At 40.3% G+C, this 25440-nt stretch overlaps 1 protein-coding gene across 1 annotated transcript; it reads right to left on the bottom strand.

The window, feature by feature from the left end:
• tspan12 (tetraspanin 12) lies at nucleotides 1-24663 on the bottom strand. The gene is made up of 7 exons (XM_036563838.1): nucleotides 24598-24663; nucleotides 23644-23726; nucleotides 20619-20754; nucleotides 11806-11871; nucleotides 7512-7619; nucleotides 5283-5426; nucleotides 1-1120 (listed from the first exon to the last, which is right to left on the bottom strand). Exons 1-7 carry the CDS (start codon nucleotides 24661-24663, stop codon nucleotides 812-814), a joined length of 912 nt encoding a protein of 303 aa, XP_036419731.1. The 3' UTR covers nucleotides 1-811.
• Nucleotides 24664-25440: the final 777 nt, after the last annotated feature.

Genomic DNA, 25440 nt, shown 5'->3' with positions numbered 1-25440 from the left:
TTCAAATCATTTAAAGCACATTCTGACCCGCTTTTTTAGAGCAGTAGTAAAAAACACACACTGAGAAATAGAAGATCTGTCAAATGTAGTTCACTGTAATTCACACACATGCTCCATATGAGTATATGTACAGCTTTTTTGTAAATCTCAAGGCTTATAAGCACAATATGTTCAACCTTTTGTAGCAAGACACTTTTGTTTTTTAACTAAAAATATTCTATAATTTACATCACAGTGCTAGTGAATTAAGACATGTAGACATACAGCTCAAAAGTAAAGCTTAGAGCAGCTGGATCTTCCTATAGACAATTAAAATCACTTTTAAGACTCAAGTTGAAGTGTGAGTGTATGTATAATGTGTTTAGCCCTTTCAGTCCAAAAAGTATGTAGAAAAACATCATATATCCTCCTCCAAACATCTAGTGGCATTTACGTCCACTAGCCCCTTGTTAGCTGTACTGATAACCAACTTCACTTTTCAGAGTTTTGCACAAAAGACTATGCATCCAGTCCGTCCTCAGATACATTCCATTTCTGTGTTTATGTCCCACAGCACTGTCGGTACTTCCGAAACTGCATGCTGACAAACAAAACCTCCAACTCTCACTGCAACGAGAGCTCCATATTTCTTCTACTGCAACGCAGAGGTTTTGTCATTTTTCCACAGAGTTACAGTACCTTGAACAGTTCTGAGATCACAACGGGTGTCCTGGCAACCAGCTGGCTGTACAGGGTTGCTATGACGCTGCACTGTTACTGTATGCCAGATTCCAAGAGATCAGCTTGCGGAGTCTGGTAGGTAGTGCAGCTGCTAGGAAAGCTGCTCCATTTCAAACTGGGCGTGTCCATTAAGAGGGCCGCTGGCCCAGGCTTCGGAAGGGCGTGAGTGCACGTGGCCCGGCTTCTGGGGATCCTCTGTGGGACAGTGTGAGTGGGTGTGTGTGAGGGGGTCAGGCGGAGCAGGGTCTGGAGGTTTGCGGTCGTAGTAGAGCGCCCAGAGCAGAGTGAGGGTCAGGGTCATGGCCAGGATCTGGGCCACTCCTATAGACACACCCAAGAAACGCAGGACCTGCAACTGCTTCGTGCCACGGATGAAACTGTAGATTTTAGGCCCACAGCCCTGTAAAATGTACACAAAACACATAAGTAAATTGTCATATAATAACTGACTCAGTTACTCAGTTACTGCAAAAGAAAAAAATGGACCAAAAGAAATAGTCCAATATTATATGTCAGCAGTGGTTCATGTTTGGTTTTCAAAGTGAGCTTCTTATGAGGTTAAAGGAGCATTCCAGCCTACAACTAGCATTTAATATGCTATTTTAAAAAAAAAAAACGTTTAGTAATTGCAAGCAAAGATGTCATGATTATGAAATAGTGTGTCATAATTATGATCGTCAAAATAATAAGATTTTAAGTCATAATTATGACATAGTATCTCATATCACTTACTGTCTCATGATTATGGGATAGTATGTCATAATTAAGAGATTCAAATTAATAAATATGAGATTATAAATGAAAATCATGAGTCATAATTTTGACATAGTATCTCATATTATCACTTCCTAGCTCATAATTATGAGATACTAAGTCACAATTATATGATTTTAAGTCATAATTATGACATGGTATCTCATAATTATGAAATAGGAAGTGGTAATATGAGATACTATGTTATTATTATTAGATACTAAGTTGAGTAACACTCATTATTCTTGTTATTCTTATTATTATGACATAGTAACTCATAATTATGAGATTAAAATGTCATAATTATGAGATACTAAGGAAGTGTTCCCAGTGGGATACAGGGAAATGTTCTCATTTTATGTCTTATTAAATGGCTTTTTAAATTTTTATAGTTACTAAATGTTTGTTTTTCTGTGGCAGAAACGGACTTCCATTGTATGACTGTCCTTTCATAAAAAGAGTAGCAGCAGGAATCCTAAAGTTTGAGTTATGTCTGTACCTTTGTCTGTTTTGCCTGATACTAATGGTTTAGCACAGGTTTCCATTACTTGTAAGCTGCTTTAACCCCTAAAAAAACAAAAGACGTACTGGCAGGAAGAAAATTGTGTGCTTTTTTGCCAGATCCAATTTTCTTTTCTCCGAAACAAGTATTGAATTTTTCTTGAAATAAACAATTAAATGTATTAAGCATAAAAATGAATATACAAATGATAAAGCTCTTGTTCTGCTGTATGTTTTGCTGGTTTCTGTACAGAAACATTTCTAACATTTCTGAGGCCTTAGCACAGCAGCTGCCTCAGTAATATGCGAGCAATGTAACACTCATCCGCTCTGTGTGTGTATGTGTGTGTGTGTGTGTGTGTGTGTGTGTGTGTGCGTGTGTGTGTGTGTATGTGCGTGTGCGTGTGCAATATTTCCTATGCAGATAGAGAAATGCGGAAAGGCAGGTACATTATTTCCTGGCAGTGAGAGATTTGTGCTTCAGTGCAAGATGCCTGATACAACTCTACCAACAAAGGCCCAGAGAGAGAGAGAGAGAGAGCAGTAGAGAACATTCAGAGTGAAAGGGTGTAGAGATAATGCGAATGAGAAAGACGGTGAGTGAAAGAGAGAAAGCAACAAAGTCTGTTCCTGACCGACTTTACAAAGCAGCTCTTTGACTGTCCTGTCCTTGAACAAGCACAAGAGGCAGTGACAGTCGTGTCCGAGCACACGGACACAGTTTTTACACAGGTAGACCTGCACTGAAAAGAGTGATGCATTGACTCTAAGATGTACATCATTTCCACCTGGATAAAGAATATCACACAAACACAGATTGTCTTTCATTTTACTTACTTTTGCAAAAATGTTGTTGATGTAATACATTTGATTCGTGTGGAAATGATGTGCACATTTGAATCAAATAAATGTAACACAGTCAAAAGTTTGGATACAAACTTGATTGATTTCACCCGTCTTTTCTTTCATTTTTTCTGTTTGCTGATTTTGTTGATTACTTTTTGCTTCTGAAATCTTTCTTTTGCATCTGACTCTGGCACGTTTTCACATGGGACAGGTCTTAGAAGAAAGGATTTACCTACATTCTCTATTGGTCAAATGATTTGGACAGGTCTTCTGACAGTTGGTCACTCAGCAACAAGGTGGAGGGTGTCGTACTGAGTGCTGCTATGAGTGCAGCATTGTATTGGCATATCTGACATTATGAACAATGAGTGTCATATTCCTTTTAAATTATTAATGTAACGCATGTTTAGGTTCCTGTGTCAAACAATCTAACTGTTATTTTGGACGCTGAAGAACATAAACACCAACATTTACCGTATTAATGTGAATACAGTGATTTGAAGCAGCAGCATTCTGGAAACTGGTGTGCTAAAATAGGAAGCCAGTTTCAGTGACTGACATGGAGGCATTCTGTGGGTAAAAACAAGAAAAGACTGACATAAATCCCTCATAACCCTCAGAATGTAACAGCCAACCATGACATGAGAGACAATCCTCTCTACACTGAGTACGGCACGCTCCGCCATGTTCAAAGCAGATCACAGCTCTCAGAGTAGACGTGGCTACATATTCAGAAGCCATTACTCCAAATCATTTGACCAATAGAGAGTGCAGGTGAACGCCTTCTTTTAAGACCCGCCCCCTGTGAAAATGTGCCAAAAGTCAGAAGCAAACGAAAGATTCCAGAAGCAAAAAATAAATCAGCAACAAAATGAAAGCAAAGACTGGCAAATGAGTGAAAATGAGTAGTAATCCTTTTTTGAAATTAAGCTTAATTGAACTCCCATATTTGTATTTGCAACCTATTTTGCACCCTTTAACACTTAACATTTTATTATAAACTTTTAACAAAATTAACTCCATATAATCTCACTTCATCTTGGTAAGAATCCAAATGGCAAACTACAAGAAAATATTTTGAAAATTAGCAAAAATGTAAAAAAAGTGTATTTTTTGTGTATTTACAAATTTATCAAAAAGTTGGTTAAAATAGTTGTGTTGTGTTGCTAAGTGTTAAACCTGATGACTGCAAATATTTTCAAATTTCCCATTTATGCTCTTTTAAACATGTTTATTAGGGAGGGACAGTGTTAGTATATACCTACACCAGTCTTCGTATAGACTGAAGAGGAAGCAGTAAACAAACAGTGGACTCATTCACTGAATCACAAAACACCATCATGGCTGGGATAACAAAACATGTAATGCATTTAAAAGAAATCTTTAAGGTAAGAATAACATGTTATAACAAAAAGAGTCTGAGAAATGAAAACTTTAAATTATTTCCTTTTTGAAGTGCCCACTTAAAATTAGTTTTCCAACAAGCTCTTAGCAAAGCATTGCTGTCCCTAAAAACATATATCTCCAAAACAGTAACTTTGCGAGAGAAGACAAAAACATAACTTTTAATGTAAGTTAATGTCTTTTTTCCAGTTAGTTTTGTGGTCTTTATATTGTCCTTTTTCATGAAAAATAAGAGTATATGTGACAAAACGGGCAAAAAACTAAACTTTAAAATGTAAGATATACATTTTTGATTTTGATATCTTGAGTAGTATTTTAAATTGAGTCAAATAATAGGCCAAAATTAAGGAAAACCCTTTCATGAGGTGTGTCTAAAGTTTTTAGCAGTAGTGTATTTTTCTTATTTATACTTTTTAAAAATAAATGTATACAAAGGCATTGACTTTAAGGTTATGAAAAACATGCATTCTGTAAGGTGGGTCCAAACTTTTGATCGGTTCTGCATGTATGAGGGGATCTGACTCAGTCTCTGCAAAACGAATAGATGTGCAGCTGTGTGAGATTACAGTGGGAAGGAATGTGTGTATGTGTGGGTGTGCGCAAGTGTGCATGCGTGTCTGTATCTTTCCTCAAGTTGGCGAGTACCCTCACTCAGCGTCTGTCTGCGGGTGATGCTTCAACACACGCAGGTGCTTTTCTGTGCTGTGAAACGGCCACTAGACACATATTTAAAGTCTTTAGCCTCTCAGCACTCTGCACATCATCTCACACTGACATCACTGTCTAATTACACACACAGCTAAGAGAGTCTCTTCACGGCCTCTCCTCATCTGACCCTCCTTTCAGAGTGTTCTTTATCTCTCCTCACAGAGCCGTGCTGCATTACAATTACCTCCAACAATAGAGTTACAAATAAACCAACATCTGAGGCTCTTCTAAAAACAGAGCTCTCGCTGCCCCAGGCTATTGAATATTCTCTAATTACTCTATAGGCCACAGGTCAGCACGCTTCAGGTGAGGACTCGTCTAAAAGTGTGCTGGCCACCAACCAAGATTACCTCTTGGTAGAGGTCACTCAGGTCACGGTGGTGGGCGTGGCGAGCGCAGCCTGGATACTGATCAGAGCAGCAGGAGTCTGGCGGCCACTCCATCTCGGTCATCTCCAGCCAATCAGTGAAGTAGATCACCCCACAGCATTTGAACTGAAAGGAGGAGTAGGGGTACAGGTCAGGATTCCTAACTGCTACTGCTGCCAAAATAAGACGCCTGTCATTGTTTCAGAGTAACTGCTGCTTGGTTGGACTTTATTTTCAGAAATTCAACCTAATGAAAAACTGTAGTGCAACTACAATAGATCAGGTGCAGTGTTTTATCAAGTAATTGAGGTTTTTAGGGATGCAAACGCAAACATGATAGGCTAATCAGAAGGTCCCTGGCTTTAGACATTACTGGTCAGCTAAGATAACTTGGCACACCACTAGCTATTATAGCATAGAATTTTCACCATTGTATTTGCCACATATGGACCATTTTACTTTTATTAGTTCAAACTGCAGTTCCACAGTAAAACTATAAAAAAAAAAATAAGCATTCAGACCTTACATATTTACATGCATTATGTTATGATCTATTTAAGCCCAAGGCATTAAGGTGGTTGGTGTAGTGTAGTGGGTAACACCTCTGCCTTCTGTGCTGTAGTTCAATCCCCCACCTGGGCAAGCACCCTGCACTACACCAATAAGAGTCCTTGGGCAAGACTCCAAACACTACCTTCACCTACCTGTGTAACATGATCAAATTTTGAGTAACTCTGGATAAGAGCGTCTGCTGAATGCCGTAAATGTAATGTAATTAAGATAGTAATAGGTTAAATATATAAACAGTCATTTTTAGAGTACTTCCTATTTTAGTAAAAATATACTTTTCACTTCATTTATTTAAAGTGAAGTTGAAAAATTTAGATTCATTCAGTTTTTTTTACAAAAAAAAAAAAAGAATTTAACAAAAAATCCTGTGCCCGTTTACATGTTTAGGATTGTATTCAACCGGCAGAGCCTTATTTTAGCCACACCCCTGCAATTATAGTCCAAAAGTCTGAAAATCAGCATGTAACATTAGGAATTGTCACTACTGAAACACATATTTTCTGCAACTAAGAAAACTTTTTTGCATTTTAATTTTAAAAATTATGATTTTATGTGTGTACAGCTGTTCAAAGCTATGTTTGCTAGTGTTGTACTGGCTTACATTTTTGGAATTCCAAAATGGAATGTTCAATCTTTCCCTTAAATAAAATAAACATAATTAAGGTGTAGGGTCATTCAAAGCAAAAGCAAAAGTCAATTAAATGTACAGAATGTGTTTTCAGTTTCAGTTTCAGTTCAGTTCAGTAGAATGATCCATATAGGCTGTTGACTTTTGAAAATTTTTGTTGAAAAAATTACATTATGCGACTGTATAAGTGAAAATGCATTGCGTCTACACTGAGCTGTGCCAAATAGAGTGTCTGTCACTGCAGCAGCGCTTAGTGAAGCAGGTAGCCTAATAGCTAACTTCACTTCCATTTATTTGCATCAACATTAAGTGATTATTATCTATCTACAATAGCAGCAACATATCGTTGCTGTCCAAAGAAAAACATGCATCTCCATTTTTATCGGTTTTTAGTTTTATGCATCATTTGAACACTTTGGCTGTCCTTTACATTGAGTCGAAATTTCATGATGAATGGACCAATAGAAATGTTCCAAAATGACTTTAAATAAAATCTCTTCACACTGACTTACGTTAAAAGTAAAGAACTTTTTTTGCCCTCTCCTGTAAAGTTACCATTTCGGAGATGCTTGTTTTCCTTTGGGCAGCGACAAAATGTAATAGCTGTTAATAATATTGTTTGTTTTTGTGTGTTAATGTTGAGATATAAAGTGCAGATATGGCATACTCTGTTTACCTCATTTTACATTTCTGTGCTGCTATTGCATGTAGGCTATAGCCTCTCAGTATTGTGCCCCCCCCCTTTTAGATCAAATTTGCACCCCTGAGCAGACAAAACATTAAATAGTTGTAAGAATATGAATTAAACTAAGAATGGCATTTGAAAAGCATAAACCAAGCTGTGGTAAGAATTAATAAGATATAGAAACACCAGTACGAGGAGCAAGTTGCCATATAGAAATGTTTTCTCCCCCTCTGACTACTTTTTCTAAAGTCTGAGTTAAGATACACTTCCCAAAATATACCGTTCACTAACAGTATTCACTAAAATTTAAACTGAATTGCCTTCTCACCTCAGTCTGAAAGGAGTTCCAGGCATGGGTTAGCCACTGGTAGCGCTGTAGGCCGTAGTTGGGCATACGCGACTTCAAACTGATCATATCAGACCTCTGCACTGAAGGCTGCAAATATATACGAATACAGGCCATTACACAGCTGTATAACATGAAAATTAACATCAAGGAGACTTCATACCTCAATCATCACATACTTGCCTCAAACTGTGTCAAGCTGGACCCAAGGATGGACAAAATCATGCTTCATTTTGACTGCTACTGCTGTTTGAGATTACTTTACAACTAATCTTGAGGCAAGAATATTATAATTTAGCTGTGCTGTTTGCACTATGCTAATTCAGCTGCATTTGGGGTGAGGGTAAAATTGCATAAAATTGATTTAGCAAGTCAATTCACATAAAGCGGTAGAAAATCAGCAGATGGATATGACTCTCATGACCACTTTATGGATGCTATTTTAACAGTCACTCCCTTATTCTAGCAGACAGCTGGGCCAAACAGCAGGCGTCACTGGTAGCACTGGCCTTAGGCAGGGACTCATTCAAAACAGCTTGCTTAATGTCCCCTTCAGAAGGACTGCAATCCTCACTGCTATTTCGCTTTTGTCACCCCTTGAGATAAGTACCTGCCTCGCAGAGGACCCACAGTGCCCCTGGGGCCAGGTGTGTCACCCCATCATGTCGATGAATGGAGCAGATTCTGATAGCGGAAGCAGGGAAAATGCGACTAGCTGCAGTTACTGATAGCCACATAGCGATGTGGAGTTGAGGAGAGAGGGACGGATGGGACAATGGGGATAATGTTGCAGGGCCAGGTGCAGAGGCGTAGGCTGATAGCGCAAAGACAAACACTCACACAAACACACGTAGGTCACTTTCGGTCACACCTGTGCAACGGCACACATCAAAGCTATTCGAGGGACTTTCGGTTGCTGATAAGACAGTGCCTTGAAGGAGTGTGTGTGAGTGTTTGTTTTAGGACATTTTCAGGACCAGCAAAATAGTTAGTTGCAACAGGATTTGAAAAGCGTTTTTTACAAAAAAAGATTTTTAATACTGAAATGGCAAAATTATTTCCTTTTGGTGTCATTTGTAATACATATACACTTTCAGAAAAAAAGGTAGTAAACTGTCACTGGGGCAGTACCCCTCTTGTCACCGGGGTGGTACCCTCAAGGGTACATCTCAGTACCTTTAGTCAGGGAACATTACTGTACCATAATCCATTGAAATGATATTTTCACGTTGTACTGACTCCACACACCCCGTCTCGTCTCCAGGCTTTTTATTTTATTGTACTGTTTTAAAACATTAGGTTATGAAAAGGTACAAATATGTACAACCCCAATTCCCAAAAAGTTGGGACGCTGTGTAAAATGTAAATAAAGTGTAAATAAAAACAGAATGCAATGATTTGCAAATCTCACAGACCCATATTTTATTCACAATAGAACACAGAACACATATCAGATGTTGAAAGTAAGACATTTTACCATTCCATGAAAAATATTAACTCACAACTTGATGGCAGCAACACATTTCAAAAAAGTTGGGACAGGGCCATGTCTACCATTGTGTAGCATCCCCTCTTCTTTTAACAACAGTCTGTAAACATCTGAGAAGTGAGGAGACCAGTAGCTGGAGTTTTGGGAGAGGAATGTTGTCCCATTCTTGTCTGATGTAGGATTCTAGCTGGTCAGCAGTTCTGGGTCTTCTTTGCTGGATTTTTTGCTTCATGATGTGCCAAATGTTTTCTATTGGTGAAAGGTCTGGACTGCAGGCAGGCCAGTTCAGCGCCCAGACTCTTCTTCTGTGAAGCCATGTTGTTGTGATGGATGCATTATGTGGTTCAGCATTGTCTTGCTGAAATAATCAAGGCCTTCCCTAAAAGAGACGTTGTCTGGATGGCAGCTCATGTTTCCAAAACCTTTTTATTTGGTTCAGCATTAATGGTGCCTTCACAGATGTGCAAGACACCCATGTCTTGTGCGCTAGTGGTCCCCCATACCATTATGGATGCTGGCTTTTGAGCTGTGTGCTAATAACAAGCTGAGTGGTCTTTAGCCTGGAGGACACCGTGTCCATTATTTCCAAAAAGAATTTAAAATTTTGATTCATTCAACAAATTTTGAATTTGTTCCACTATTTTTAGATGCATGATTGTATGTACGTTTTTTTGCAGATTGGTGAACCTCTTCCCATCTTTGCTTCTGAGAGACTCTGCCTCTCTAAAATGCTCCTTTTATACTCAGTCATGTGAATTAGTAGCAATTTGCTCCTCCAGCTGTTTTTTTATTAGTACCACTTACTTTTCCAGCCTTTTGTTGGCCCAGTCCCAACTTTTTTGAGATGCGTTGCTACCATCAAGTTGTAAATGAGTTAATGTTTTTCATGAAATGGTAAAAGGTCTCACTTTCACCATCTGATATGTATTCTATGTTGTATTGTGAATAAAATATGGATCTATGACATTTGTAACTCATTGCATTCTGTTTTTATTTACACTTATTTACATTTTACACAGCATCCCAACTTTTTTGGAATTGGGGTTGTACTTTTCACCTGGAAAAAACATATTTAATGTATATAATGGGACCTTAAAACCACTGTTGCACCTTTGTGGGAACATTAACATTGTTTGTACCTTGATGAACAAAAAATGTACCTGTGCAGAACCTTTATTTCTAACAGTGTAGGACATATTGTTTTTACATATGGGTAATTACATGTAAATAATATATATGGGGCATATTATTAAAGCAATATGCCCTATATGTATTACTTATATATAAATAATACTTATGGGGTATATTGTTATTGTATATTGTGGTACATATTGGTAATTACACATATTAACTACTAAATATATATATATATACAAATTTAGTGTGTCCACCCTTCACCTTTATTACAGCTTCTATTCTTTTCAGGAGACTCGCTGTCTGTTTAACAAAGAAATCTGCAGGGATATTTTTTTCACACTCCCAAAGTTCAGTCTTAGAAGTTGGTTGCATTTTCTGCTTCTCATGTGTCTGTCTCCTTTTCTCAGTGAGGGCTTCTTAACAGCTACACATCCTTTCAGACTCATAGCTCTGAGTTGTTGTCTCACAGTGAAAGGATGGACAGAAACACCTGTGGATGTTTTCAGATCTGAAGCAGCTTGATTCTCTCCTCTCAAAGATGAAAGCTTTAAGCTGTTTATCTAAGGGGGGTAGTTTAGGTGGTCTACCAGGTCTTGTATGGTTGTTGAGTCCCATTTTCTCTGGCTCTTTTAATCATTTTTTGAACTCCAGTTTTGGAAACTTTTTTTCACTTATTTCCCTTCCTTGTACAAATGAATTATCTTAAATCTAATCTTCCCAGAAATGTATCATTAACAATGAATAACTTATGCTTAATGACATTTTGACTGGAAATTAAATAAATGAAGGGGGATCTCTGACTTGTGCACAGTACTGTAAATGATACACATGGGATATATTATTATGAGACATATATGGCACATGTTGTTGTTACATATAGGTGCTGCAGTCAGAACAAAAATTTATATCTCTGTTTTTCCTTTGTTTTTTACAGAATTAGAAAATGCCTTTAAACTGTTTTCAAATACCATGATGAATGAACCAATTGAAATGTTCCAAAATTACTTAAAATGTAAATTAAACATTTTTTATTTTGTTCTGCTGCAAAGTTACCATTTTTGAGATGTGCTGCATTTTGAAATATAAAATACAAATGGGACCTATTATTCTATTCTTATTACTCTATAGTGACAGATACATATATGACCCCATTCTTTGGCATTGTGTTAAAACAAATTTGTTTGTGTGGGTGTGTGTGTGTGTATGTGTGTGTGTGTGTTTGTGTTAGTGTGTGTCAGTGTTATCTTCTCTCTGCTCTCTCTGACTGTAGCAGATGCTACCTGCAACCCTGTTTCACCTTTCACCTTACTGATCAAGGCTATACAGATTTAGATTAAGCTTAGCCAAAGCCTGCTTTGCTAACAGCCCTTCAAGAGGACATTAGCATCACACACACATCTCACAAACATGTCCCTCCTCCGACCACCCCCCCCCCACCCCCTGCACAAACACACACTCTATGCCACTAAAGGAAATGTGCTTGCGCCAGGCCTTTGAACTCTAACAGTTAAGATTAGCCTCAGAAACTTGATCTAAACCCTAGCAGGTCAGAGAAACCCCTCATACAGATACAGCCACGGTGCTTATGTGTGAGAGAGAGAAAGATGAGAGGAGTGCAGCGGTGTTCATTTTGTTCATAGCGTTACTCACCTCCTCGTACGTCCACACTCCACTGGCCAGCTCCACACAGAAGATCACCAGCAGACTGCCAAAGTACTGCGGAGACACACACACACACCACTGTTCAAAAGGCCAAAATCACTTGTTTTATTAAAGATTTTTGTTATTTCATATACAATAATAGAAGGTCTGGGGTGATGCCTTTTCTCACAACCCACTATAAATCTAAACATGATTGGTTGATTTCACTGCCAATTCCTAATTATATTGGTGGTTAATCTGACACATTAGGCCTTCAGTTCAGCACCTGAAATCCTAAACAATGGGAAAGCTTGGTTGTATCTACCTAGATACCATGGAGAAAAATTATGAAAGGATCAACATTTTCAGGGATGACTTTCAGGAATTTAACCCCTTTGTTTCCAACCAAAACTTGAAATGATGGTAACACTTTATTTACTAGCACATACTGCGATATATTTGGCAATTGTGTATTCAAACAGTTATTACCTGTATATATTTCATGATAAACATGTGACATGAAGACATTTAAAGTATGCATGCAAATGAAAGATCACAATTAATTAACATTTAACTCATTAGCCAACAAATATTTAATAACCACTTTACAAGACCTTAATAACACCTTTACAAAACCTTAATAACAGATCATATAACTACATTTATAACACATTGTAAAGCTTGCTTACAACATGTATGTTTCCATTTACTATGTCATTGTTAATTGCTTGGTAATAGTTAATTAACCATTAAGAAGCAGACCTTAAAATAAAGTGTCACCGAAATGACACATATAATGACACATACTATTTCACATCAGTCATTAAGCCTTCTCTTAGCGCTTAATGGCCTTCTCTTAATCTTAAAAAGGGCCACTGTGGCTGCAGGTTGTCATTCCAAACAAACAGAAACAAACCTAATACTACTTGTTAAATCAGCTTGTCTTTAGATGTGATCAGGTGAGCTCCTGCTTTGTTGGAATAAAAGCCTGCAGCCATGCCGGCCCTTTGTGGATAAGATGTACACCCCTGTCTTAAGGCCTAGAAGACCCTGAGTGTCCCCCACTGTTATAACTTACTTTTTGACATTGTACAGCTTTTTCTTTTTTTTTTACAGCTTTCTACAAAATATGTAAAACATGTGAAAGTTTCTTAGGATTAACATATTAGAATCATTTTATATAATTATCTGTGAAAAATTTGTAATAATATCTCACTCAAAACACTGATTACAAACATGTGAACCGTGATTGCAAAGTTTTAAATGATGTGTTTGAGTAGTGTTTGGAACATGGATGTTAAAAGACAGCAAATGAGGGAAAAACAAAGAAAGACAGGTCCCCGACTAGTCTCCCAGCTCATTTGTTTGTCAGCGACTGTTATCATGAGTGAAGGGTCAGTATAGTGAAGACAGACCGCAGCTTTCAAAAACGGATGGAGTCTCCACACACACAGATCCAAATTAACACTTTCCATCACGCTCATATAGTCTTTCCCTCTAAAGTCTCGTCCTAATATACACGCATCTACTTGGTGTCACAGGGACACATTGCGAGGGCTTATTGAGATGAATGTTGGTGTCAGGCTCAGTGTTTGGTAGTGCGTTAGTGCTGCAGGCCTGGCTGACAGGTTGTTTATTTGGAAACTCTAAATATTTGTGTTAAACAGATGGCCGTTCCTGCATTACAATCCATTTGCCGTTCGCCAGACACGTACACACGCGCACTAACACCGACTAAACATGCATACATTCACACATCCAACGAATGCTGGCCATGAAAAGCTGCTATGCTTATACTCTACACCCCCCTCCCTCTAAACATCTCACTCTAAATCTGGCAGAGGTGAACTTTTAACCTGCAGAGCATCTCTCTCTTTCTCTCTCTCTCGCTCTCTCACATCTGTAGGCAAAGAGGTTATTCCATGAAAAGAGTGCCACAACATTTGATGCCACGTATAGACAAATATCTGATAGTCAATGTTTTCAGGCTTTAATATATTACTTTAAAGCTCATCATTAACCTAGTATACAGATCATTCTACTGAACTAGCTGAAAGTCAGCGTTCACAACCTATTTTCAACTGACTTGGATTTAGATTAAAATCCTTTTGCTTTGAATGACCCTAGACCTTAATTATGTTTATTTTATTAAAATAAATAATTAAACATTCCATTTTGTTACTGCTAATGCAATAGTAACACCTCCAACACCTCCACATTGCCAAATGTTTCCGTAGCGACTGCATCGGTAGTGATAATTTTAGCTAATTTTGAGCGTTTTTGAGTACATGGCTAGCAAACATAGCATTGAACAGTTGTACACTCATAGAATCATAATATTTTTATTAAAACACAAAAAGGTTTACTTAGTTGCAGACAATTCCTAATGTTACGCACTGACTTTCAGACTTTGGGACATATTTACTTCAAAACAATGGGATCTAAATGCTCACCATGTGGCCACAAGGGTCAGGGATGCAGTCTCACTTCCTGCTCTAAAATGCAGGGCCGTGGCTGAAATTAGGCTCCGCCTATAGACTAAATCTCTTTGTGTTTCAGTAGTGACATATATGGATTTCCTTTCACTGGAACTAAGGGGTCTAGGTCAACCCCTGAAAAACAATCCCATATCATTATCCCTCCTCCACCAAACTTTACAGCTGGCACAATGCAGTCAGGCAGGTAATGTTCTCCTGGCATTCGCCAAACCCAGACTGATCCATCGGACTGCCAGATAAAGAAGCCTGATTCTTCACTCAACAGAATACGTTTCCACTGCTCCAGGGTTCAGTGGCAGTGTGCTTTACACCACTCCATCCAACACTTGGCATTGTGCTTTGTGCTTGGTAAAAGGCTTGCACCCAGTTCCTGGGCCATGGAAACCCATGCCATCAAGCTCACAGCACACAGTTTTTGTGTTGATGTTAATGCCAGAGGAGGTTTGAACTGCAGTTATTGAGTCAGCAGAGCGTTGGTGACTTTTATGCACTCTGCTCCTCAGCACTCGGTGACCCGCTCTGTAACTTTACGTGGTCTGACACTTCATGGCTGGGTTGCTGTGGCAGCTGATTTAACCTGAAATACCTGTTTTGGTAAGCGTGACATGTAATTAAAACTATGGAGTTGAAAAACTGATTTCTTGACATTAAATGTTAAAACAGCATGTCTATTTGGTGCCCATCTTGTTTAATGACCATGTTAACCCAGTGGCCCTTAGGGGCTACAGTGGGCCCAGCAAGTATGACTGCAAATGGAATAATAGTAAAGGCAACTGGAAAAGAAGCTTGTGTTGATGGATTTGCTCTTTTAGAGTATCCATAGTCCATAGAAATAGGAATTTCATTTTACACTGCAACTAACGTCACCTTTATGAATTACATACAATCATAGACAAAGCCAGCTTAGTCAGCTTTAGCATATGTTCATTTTAGCTGAACCTCACCTCTAGAGGTCAAATAAGAAAAACACAATAGCAGGAGTCACATGCAAAAACTTTTAGTCTGATCTCTCTCTGCTGCAACCGTTCATCTGTTTCAGTCACGTGACCATCTTTCTTGCCACATTAACCCTTTAAGGCAGACACAAAAACGTGGCTATTTCTGCTGTTTAATCTGCTCTTCTCCACTAATCACATGATTACTCAGAGCTCTTGTTGCATTTATGTGACAAGTAAATAACACGATCCACAAAAGCCAAAAATTCTTAGATTCATACATTTTAGTTTGTTCCACAAAATATCTTTTTGATCAAGAAACCACATGAATAAGAAACACATATCATTTTCCATTATATCATTACTTTGATTGCACAGAACAATAATAACTGTAGTTTGCTAACATTAAGTAGAGTGAACTGTGTGGACAAAAACAGCTCGTTTTGAATTCGTTACTTTTGTGATGCCACATTTACATACGTAGATCTGCCTATTCAGCCTACAGCAGATTAGCCCCACCCACTCACAATGAAGTGATAAGGACTGCTTTTTAAATGAGGCACAATACAAGGCAGCCAATCAGAACAGGGCTCATTTACATATATCATCCTCAGAGGCACAGCAAGAGAACGGCCTGTTTAAATGAATTATGACTGTTTTTGGCAAATAAACAATACTAACATCATAAATGGACCTCAGGGAAAAACACTACGCATAATGAAGGATATGGGCCTGTTAAGTAAAGATCATGGCAACAATAAAAATCCACATCAACAATCTTTTATGACTTTGTCATCTAATCATTGCAGCCCTAATGTGTGTGTGTGTGTGTGTGTGTGTGTGTGTGTGTCTGTGGTGAACTGAGCTGCAGGGTAAATGAAGCAGCCCCTGTTCTCCGGGTCGTCCTGCTCTGAGGCTGGATTGCCTTACCTATTGTGTGAGTGCGAGATAATACTGTAGCCTCTCAGTAACTCAAAGCCAGATAAACAGCGAGGAGAGAGAGAGAGACACCGCACAGATGAATAGAGAGACCCAGAAAGGGAAGGAAGGGGGGATGGAAGAAGGCGTCCCAGAAAATAGGACCCTGGTCTGGGTCAGCAGACAGAAACCCCACCCTCCCCTCCAGAACACCTGGGAGACGAGGCCTACACACACTATCCTCTCCACACTGCAGCTTGCAGCTTATGTGGACAGAGCTGTGGCTGACCAAAACAAAATGTAGCAATGATGCTGGGAAGGATATCATTGCTGTCAGAACAAAACCTCAAATCTCCAAAAAAGTAACTTTAGAGGAGAATGTAATGTAAGATTATTGGTCCATTCATCATTTCATTTTGACAGAGTTCCCACACCCATCTAAGCCTTTTTATAGCACTTTTACAATATTTGGAGACTCTTTTGACTTTAAAATACTTCTTCACACTCACATACCTCATTTCCAATAACAGTCCTTTAAAGAACCATCCACTAAAAATTTATTTAGGGAACCACAAGTGGTTCTTAAGTGGTTCTTCTATAGCATGGCACAAAGAGGCTTTTTGGCACCTTTATTTTTAAGAGCATCTGCTCAGTGCACTTCTGGAACATGGTCAAAAATGAATTTGTAATGACAAATATTCTCTAAAAATAAAATTAATAAAAGTACAGAAACAGAAATCTCTGTTATGACAAGGTTACATACCGCTTTACTGATTTGGCAAGTGGGTCCAGTGGCCAGGAGCCTCTGGCTGCCAGAGGCCTCAGGGGGCTTCAGACAATCAGACCCAAGGGGGGCTTAAATACTTGGCAAAATCCACTGCAGATATTAATATTAGATGAACAAATAGCCCTTCAAAATGTACATATGGCAAAATGAATTAAACAAAATCTGTTCTCAGACCTCTGAACCTTGTTGAAATGAGATGTATTAGACCAGAGGTGCTCAATCATGGTCCTGGAGATCTACCAGCCAGGAGGGTTCTAATATCTAGATATCTCTGAAAGCTAAGTTTATATAGATTTAGAATTGCATTGCTCAAAGTGCACATAAACAGGGATGTAAACTATTGCTTAATCTCACTTTTCAGATCTTTATTGATTAATTTATTAAAACCTGCTTGTGCTCAGGGGTCCCGCAAGACCATATCTAGCAATGTTTGAATGGAAATATAGAAATAGAAATATGTTAAAACATAACTTAGAAACACTGATCAGACCAGAACTGACTGGGTGTGGTCCTAATATTCTAATAGGCATGCATGATTGACAGCCCTCAGTCTCACATTTTCAGCCTGCTATACTACTGATCTGCTCTACATAGACATGTGGTGTTGTAGGATATCCTTGCTGTATCCACTCACTAAAAACATTATCAGGTTTTTAAAGCTAAGATTCTTATTTACTTTATTGCTGTGGATGTGTGTCCAGGGAATGCTGGTGTGGCCAGCTAAATGAATGAACAGGCAAATGGACGTTCTTGATAGCTGACTGGAAACGTGTTATCTGGTCAGATGAATCTCGTTTCTGCCTGTATGTGAATGATGCTGGGCATCGTGTTCATCGTAGACCTCAGGAAGCATGTGCAAGGTGTGGTTCAAGCTGGAGGAGCTCTATGATGTTTTAATTATGTGGAAATGGGTCCTTTGATTGAGGTGACAAGAAAATTTGCACAACAGTGTCTACTTTGAGCTGCTGGACAACCAGGTTTTGCCTTTTGGTCATCATCTTACTGAGGAAAACATTCCTATCACTGTATTCCAAGATGAATTCTTGCATTCACAGGGCTGCAAATGTGACTGATTGGCATGATGAAGATTCAGGAGCATTCACACATCTGGACTGGCCTGCAAAACCCCCAGATTTGAATCCTCTTGAAAATCTGTGGGACGACCTGGAACAACGTGTAAGATACCAGGGAAGGCATCCACGAAATCTGGCAGAATTGATGCAAGAGTGGCTGAACATTGATGTCTCCTAAATCCAGAAACTTGTCCAGTCCGGGCCAAATCATATTGCAGCTGTCATTCGTGCTCCTGAAGGTATTACATGCTATTAGGTATGCTTAAGTCACAAGTGACAAATCTTTTGTCCGATGAGCTTGTAAAGAGTAGCAATGTAGCATCAGAAAATTAGGAATTATGAAAGAAAGTATTTTGTCAATTAATAAAAAAGTATTTTGTCCACCACATAAGGACACATTGAGGTTGTGCCAATAGCAGAAATATAGTGCAGGCCACTGGCCTAGTGAATGGATGTCTTGCTTTATTGACTTCAATCTCTCTCTCGCTCTCTCTCTCTCTCTCACCAACATCCCACAACCCTCCTGCAGTACCATAACTCAACATGCCAACAAGCCTCAAAATGCTAATCACATCCGCCAAGACACGCACAAAAACACACAACATGACTCTCACAATAGATTTGTGGGCGCAACCCTACGTGGCCTGTCCATCACTTTGATTGATGTGGAGTCCCGTGGCTATAGTGCCCACCCCCTCTGTGTGTTTATTGCTGTTGGGGGGCCGTAACTCTTCCTCTTCTTCACGAGTCGAATGTTTTACAGCCCTTCTAATCAGCAGGAGTGACCCGCTACGAGCTAACAAAGAGGTCTCTACTAGCACATAACGCACTCTACACGCCCTATTTCCATAGATCAACAGCAACAGAGCGAGGAGGACCAGCCTGATACAAAAATTTACAGTTCAGACCACTGGAAACCACGGCAACCTGTATCACTCCCTAGTGTCAGAAGTAAGAACGTGGATGTGGGAGAAAAATTTGTGTTGTGGTTCTTCATACAGGCCATAGTAGCATTCAGACTGCGGCTCACACTGGGCTGGTGGGCGCATATGCGTTCACGTAAAAGAGATGATGAAGTATAATACGCACACCCAAAGCACCTGGCTGCTATGCAGTAAGCCTAATCAGCATCTGTCTGCTTATTCAGCCTAGAGCAGTAAAACCCCACCAATTCATGCTGAGGTTATAAAGTTTTAGCTGTTGGCTGCTTTTTGAATGATGCACAATACACAGGGCTGAGCCAATTAGAACTGATCCAATCAGAACTGAGCTCAGTTACACATTGTTGTTTGCAAATTATGTTTTTTAATTCTCTAAGTGAAATTAATTACACATTGTCTACACAGAACACACTTCTGCACATTTTAATGCGTAATCACTGTTTATTTGCTGAATTTAACATATTGGAAAGAAATAAAACATAAAATAACACAAAATGTGGCCTGTGCAAAAGTTACTGCATATTTTATATTTTATGTTTTGCATTTCCAGCATGTTAAACTCAGCAAATGAATGGAAAAGAAAAACCATTTTAACAGTTGTTCCTGGTAGAGGATGTGCTAACTTATTTTCAGCAAAAAAACATAATTTGGCAGGGGATGTTCAAACTTTTGCATGCGACTGTATATCAGTCTTAAAGGCACATTAACAAAAACAATTTATATAAATCTAGGGGATGCTATATAATGCTTATATAAAAATGAGCAAAAAATGAGTGGGAGCATGTTTGCCCCTATTCAATTCCTATTTTTTACATATTTTTTACTTACATATTACTTTCATAGTACCTACCAAATTATGTATAGTAGGAACTCAACATTAACCTGTATGGTGTTCAGGTCTGTGGGACCCATTTTCACTGTTTACCAAAAGAAAAAATGATGCAATTTATTATTATTTCAACCTTAGATTCCTTAGCCTTTGCTCATTTTCTGTGAAGAACATAGAAAATAACACATTTTCAGTGCCTTCACACTGTTCACCCCCCACACATTTATATTACACATGTGGTGTTGGGCTGAACCCACAGGGAATAAAAGCGTGGAGGTGCTGTGTCCTTCACTCTGTTCTCCTCCTACATGGCCTGCTGTTAGTGTGTTTATGTGTGTATGTGTTTGTATGTGTGTGTGTGTGTGTGTGAGGGTGGACAACATGGACAGGCTGCTGACTGGCTACAGCTGCTAAAGGAGAACCCTACGCTGGCCACTTGTGATATTTTAAACATCTGGTATTTTTTACATAAATTGTTATGGCTGCGTTGATAAAAAAATACAATAATGTGGTGAGTCCACCAGACCACTGAGTAACAAAAACATCAACACCACACAAGGTTTAAGTCATGAGTTAATCCATTCTTGTAGGAGGAAACCTATCAATATTTGTCCCATCACTCAGAATCACCAGCATTATGAACTATAACAATATAGAATAAGCATCAAAACTACAGTGCAATATCACTCTTACAATAATTGAATAATAAGCTTGTAGTTTAACATTAAAAGAATTATTACATGTGAATAACCATTTAAGCTTGAGACAACTTTAGTGTTGTCTTTTCGTCTGTTTCTTTTTTATGACACGCAGACAAATACAAACCCGTGGGGGGACGTACCCAGGACAGGAGGAGCAGATTGCATTTCAGTGTGCCGCAGTAGCCCACCATGGCCACGATGATTAGAAAACAGCACACTGCGATGACAACAGGGTGGACAACAGGGGAGTACGTGAGGATCGCTGCCTCTTCCAGCCTGAGACAGAGAGAGAGAGGGAGAGAGAGAGAGAGAGAGAGAGAAAGAGAGAGAGAGAGAGAGAGAGAGAGAGAGAGAGAGAGAGAGAAGGAAAGAGAGAGGAACAGGGGAGTCATTCCTTGGCAGCCTTTTTGTTTATTTATCAATCCATCCTGCTTGCCCCCCACCCCCAACCTCCCCCTCACTCCTTCTCCATCCTCTTCTCTCCCCGAACGGCATTTTTATTAATCCACCAGTTGCAAGTAAATAGTGATTGCACTCAGTAGGAATGCAAGCCTCCTGACACTTTCTCACTCTCTCTCTCACTCGCTCCCTCTCTCTGTCTACCTCTCTTGCCCTCTTTCTCACGTCTCAATGACACATTACTGTATTCACCAGGGGAAGGTGTGGGAATGTTATGTTTGTATATCGCAGCTAATCATGGGTCAGTTTGCTGAAGGATAGGTGTGAACCACTCACGACCCCTCTCCTCCCTTCTCCCCCCTCTCCCTCCCCTCACCCACCCACACACAGCACTCACTCTTCCACAAAACCCCCTCATTTTTCACTTCCTCTTTTTTTTTTTGCACTGTGGGATGTCTTCTCTCTCCAGAGAGAGGTTCCTAATGGCCCTCGAAAACATGCACCCACACACACACACATGCAGAGACCGGATACATACACTGGTATGAAGCTGAAATCCTGCACTCAGCTGTTATATCATTATGTGGTATTCATTCAGTGCAGATGAGATTTTTATTGCTGCAGAATGGAACTGAGTCAGCGAGTCAGGAAGAGGCAGCTTTGGAAGGCTCATTTCGCTATATGCAATCACGTCTCCATGCATTCCCCTCTCGGTTTATTTGCAGACACAGGCCTGGCCAAGCTCAGTGAGATTCTGCACTGATTAAATAGTACCTTACAGTACTGAATTACACCTGAAGAAGCACCAATCTTCTCAATTAGAGATGTTACTCATTCTAACCCCACCTGAGGTGTTCGTTCAGGGTCTGTAGCATCAATGACTCTCACTGTTCCGCTCATACATATGCATGCAGGTTCTCCTCTATCTGCACTTGCATTTATAAGGCTGCAAAAGGCAGAACCTGATCTCAGATCAGCAGAGTAATTCAGTAAGTGTTCCTCATTAAAGCAATAGTTTGGTGTAAAACCAAATTAACTCCTTACGATGAAATGTAGTCAATCATCTTGAACATCTTGCTGTCAGATTGAAGTGTGTTTCTTTGAACTGCTAAAAGCCAATTCATTCATCAAGGTACAAGCAATGTAAAGGTCCCCTTAAAGGCGAAACAGTGGTTTTAAGACCTAATTGTGTACCTTAAATAAGTTTTTTTTCCAGTGGAAAAGTTCATATTTGTACCTTTTCATAACCTAATGTTTTAAACAGAGCAATAAAATAAAAAGCCTGGGGGCGAGACGGGGTGTGTGGAGCCAGTACAACTTAGAAAATATCAATACAATGGATTATGGTACAGTTATGTTCCCTGACTAAACGTACTGGGATGTACCGTTAAGGGTCCCACCTCCGTGACAAGAGGGGTACTACCCCAGTGATGGTTTCCGACCTTTTTTTCTGAGAGTGTATGACCAAAGGTATGTGGACACGCCTCCTAATTATTGGTGTTTCAGTCACACCAATCGCTAACAGGTGTGTAAAATAGCCATGCAATCACCATAGACAAACACTGACAGTTGACCGGGTTATACTGAAGAGCCCAGTGACTTTAAACGTAGCTCTGTCACAGGAAGCCACTTTGCCAAAAGTGGTGTAAAGCACACTGCCCCTGGACTCTGGAGCACTGGAAAAGTGTTCTCTGGAGTGATGAATCACGCTTCACTATCTGGTAGCCTGATAGATAATGGGTTTGGTGGAGGAGGGATAATGGTCTGGGGCTGTTTTTCAGGGTTTGGGCTGGGCCCCTTAGTTCCAGTGAAGGGTAATGTTAATGCTACAGCATATAAAGGCATTTTAGACTTTAGATAATTAGATGCTTACAACTCTCGTCCAACATCAGTGCCTGACCTCATAAATTCTCTTTTGACTGAATGAGCACAATTTCCCACAGACACACTCCAAAATCTTGTGGAAAGCCTTTCCAGAAGAGTGGAGGCTGTTACAGCCTCAAAAGTAGTGGTCACCTCCATATGTGTATGGTTTTGCAATGGTATGTCCACCAAGCTATTATAGGTGTACTGGACAGGTGACCAAATACTTTTGACTGTATAATGTAACTAACAAGTAAACATGCTTATACCCTACCAATTAGCATGTCTCAAACAGACTTGCTTATTTGGTGTCAGACAATGTATTAAACATCGTTAAGTTTAAAATGTAACATACTGTTACATATAAAAATGATAAAAACAGTCGCATCACTAAAATAGCACTATTGAACGATGCTAATTGTTTTTCATAAGCTTTCATTATGCTATATACTTTATGGATGCAAAAAGGAAAACTTTCGGTTGCTTACAAATGCCCATTTTGGGAGCAGCACTGAGCCAGTAAAGCAGTGCAGCTTGGGGTAGCAGAGAGGAACTTAAGTGCCTTGCCCAATGGCATAACGAGATGTATTCTTTCAGCCCTAGGATTTGAACCCAAAACCCTCGAGCTTACAGCTTACTTCACCTACCATTAGGCTACCAGCCACCCTATTATCCTTGTAGCCATAATGCAAAACTTAAGATGACACCATTTCGTTAAAAAGAAAAACTGCATTTAATTTTTCACTTAAATGCTGCTAAAAGACTGATGATCCATCAACGCAGCTGGGCTTAAACAGAAATGATGTTTACTGGCTGAAGTGTGACTTGATAGTTGGATTTGGAATGCTTGACTGATTCAAGCAGACAGGGCGCTTCACACCTGCCCCTCTCGGAGGCCCTCACCTGGTGTCAGCGGTTAAGGTGAGTACATTGTTCAGGTAATCCCTAAGCCACGCAGCCACTCCCAACACACACAGAGCCATGAGCTGAGGAGAAACAGAGAGAAAGCAGCTTTAGTGCATGACCACACACGTACAGTTATGTATCCCATGAATCCCCGACAATCCGCAGAGCCCCCCTCAACACTGTTTGTACATGCAGTTGCCTTGGGAGCCTATTTGCGTCTAGTGGAAACGACTGACACATTGAGATATGAGTAGTAGTTCGGGCACCCGTTGGCATTCTTGGTCCTGAAAGTGACACCCTGCACCCATCATCACATCTAATTCCCTAAAAATAGTGTGCTGCAGAATGTGAGACTGGCTGGTTGAGCTTCAAGCTGCCTACATACAGATAAGGGGTGTGTGTGAGTTGGGGGAGGTGGTGGGGGGATAAATGGGCCCCTCATTCTGTGTGTGCAGTGTTGAGTTGGGCAAAGCTGAACCCTCTGTAACGTGAGCGCGCACCCGGCCACCTGCTGCTGGGCTTGGACGTTTTCCCACCCGTATTCCGGCAACGCCCGCCCACCTGCTATGGGACTGGCTAGTTGTATCTGGCGCCCTGCGCTAGGATTGGCTAGTAGTTCAAACTCACAAGCAACATTAATAATTTCCACATAAACAAAATACATCAACACAAATATAACAACTTAAGAATGCTTTATATGAGCTAATTAATTAATTGCTAACTACATTAACCGTGACATAAGTGTGATGACGTAATTGTATTACTGTGGGAATGATATGCACTACTTTATCCGTTGCACGAAGCGAGATGCTGCTAGCCAACCAGCGCGCGGAGCGCGACACTCTTAGCCAATCAGCGCACGAGGCGGGACACTACCAGCGCAGGAGGCGCGGACTGCCGGAAAACGGGCGGGAAAAAAACTCAACCAGTGTTGCTTGAACGTGTTCTTACCCAGAAGAGTAAGTTGAGAGCGTAGAGCAAGCAGCGCAGGCACTTCACCGAGTCCTCCCGGGCCATGGCGCGCGCACCGACCGACGCTCCGCGGCCGCGTGCCACATTTCAACTGGACACGAGTGGACGGTGCCGGGGCGCGCGTGCCAAGTTGACGTTCCACTCGAGCACGTTAAAACTCAGCAACAGGTGACCCCCGCCAAACTTTCCTGCCCCCCAAAGTCCGACACTGCTCAAACCAAGCGCGCAGTCAGCCCAGTTGTTTTGATTCAGAGTGATGACGGCGCAGCTGGAAGTGATCGATAATCCTCGTGCAGGGTAGCATGTTCAGCAGCAGGCGCCTCTAAAGTCTCGCGCTCAACCATCTAATCCAGCGCCAAAAGTTGAGGTGCGCTGCGTGTCCGTGCTGTGAAAGGTGCGCTGCTGACCGGTCCCGTCTCCCGGACTTTAAGGGGGACTGGACGCGCCGTGTGGAGAGACTCTTCCTTCCTCCGGGTCCTAAAGGCGAGCCGAGGACCAAACTACAAGCCCAAATCAAGACAGCTGGAGTTTTAGAGCAGTGAGGAATGCAGCCAGCTCTCCGCCTCCGAGAGAGAGAGAGAGAGAGAGAGAGAGAGAGAGAGAGAGAGTGTAAGGGTGTGAGAGAGAAAGGGACAGTGTGAGTGTGAGAGAGAGAGCGAGAGAGAGAGAGAGAGCCTGCAGAGGGTTAGGAGGTCAGATCTGATGTGCATATTAGAGTCTTTAGAGACAAACTGAATCGGCCACTGGAGAGGAAAGTGTAATGATGGTGACTACAGGCCTTCACACTATAGGAGTTATATATAGAATAATGACAGAGGTTAT

Source organism: Colossoma macropomum, unplaced genomic scaffold (genome assembly GCF_904425465.1).
Source record: "Colossoma macropomum unplaced genomic scaffold, Colossoma_macropomum, whole genome shotgun sequence".
In the NCBI taxonomy this organism is placed as follows: Eukaryota; Metazoa; Chordata; class Actinopteri; order Characiformes; family Serrasalmidae; genus Colossoma; species Colossoma macropomum.
This window is presented reverse-complemented; position numbering and strand designations above follow the sequence as displayed.

Bases quoted from the DNA above. Each gene is read 5' to 3' on its own strand.
- tspan12 (XM_036563838.1), bottom strand. From the start codon at position 24,663: ATGGCCCGGGAGGACTCGGTGAAGTGCCTGCGCTGCTTGCTCTACGCT. The intron at 20,755-23,643 runs GTGAGGGCCTCC...TCTCTGTCTCAG, and splicing joins ACCTTAACCGCTGACACCAG to GCTGGAAGAGGCAGCGATCC. The intron at 11,872-20,618 runs GTACGTCCCCCC...GTGTCTCCGCAG, and splicing joins ATCTGCTCCTCCTGTCCTGG to TACTTTGGCAGTCTGCTGGT.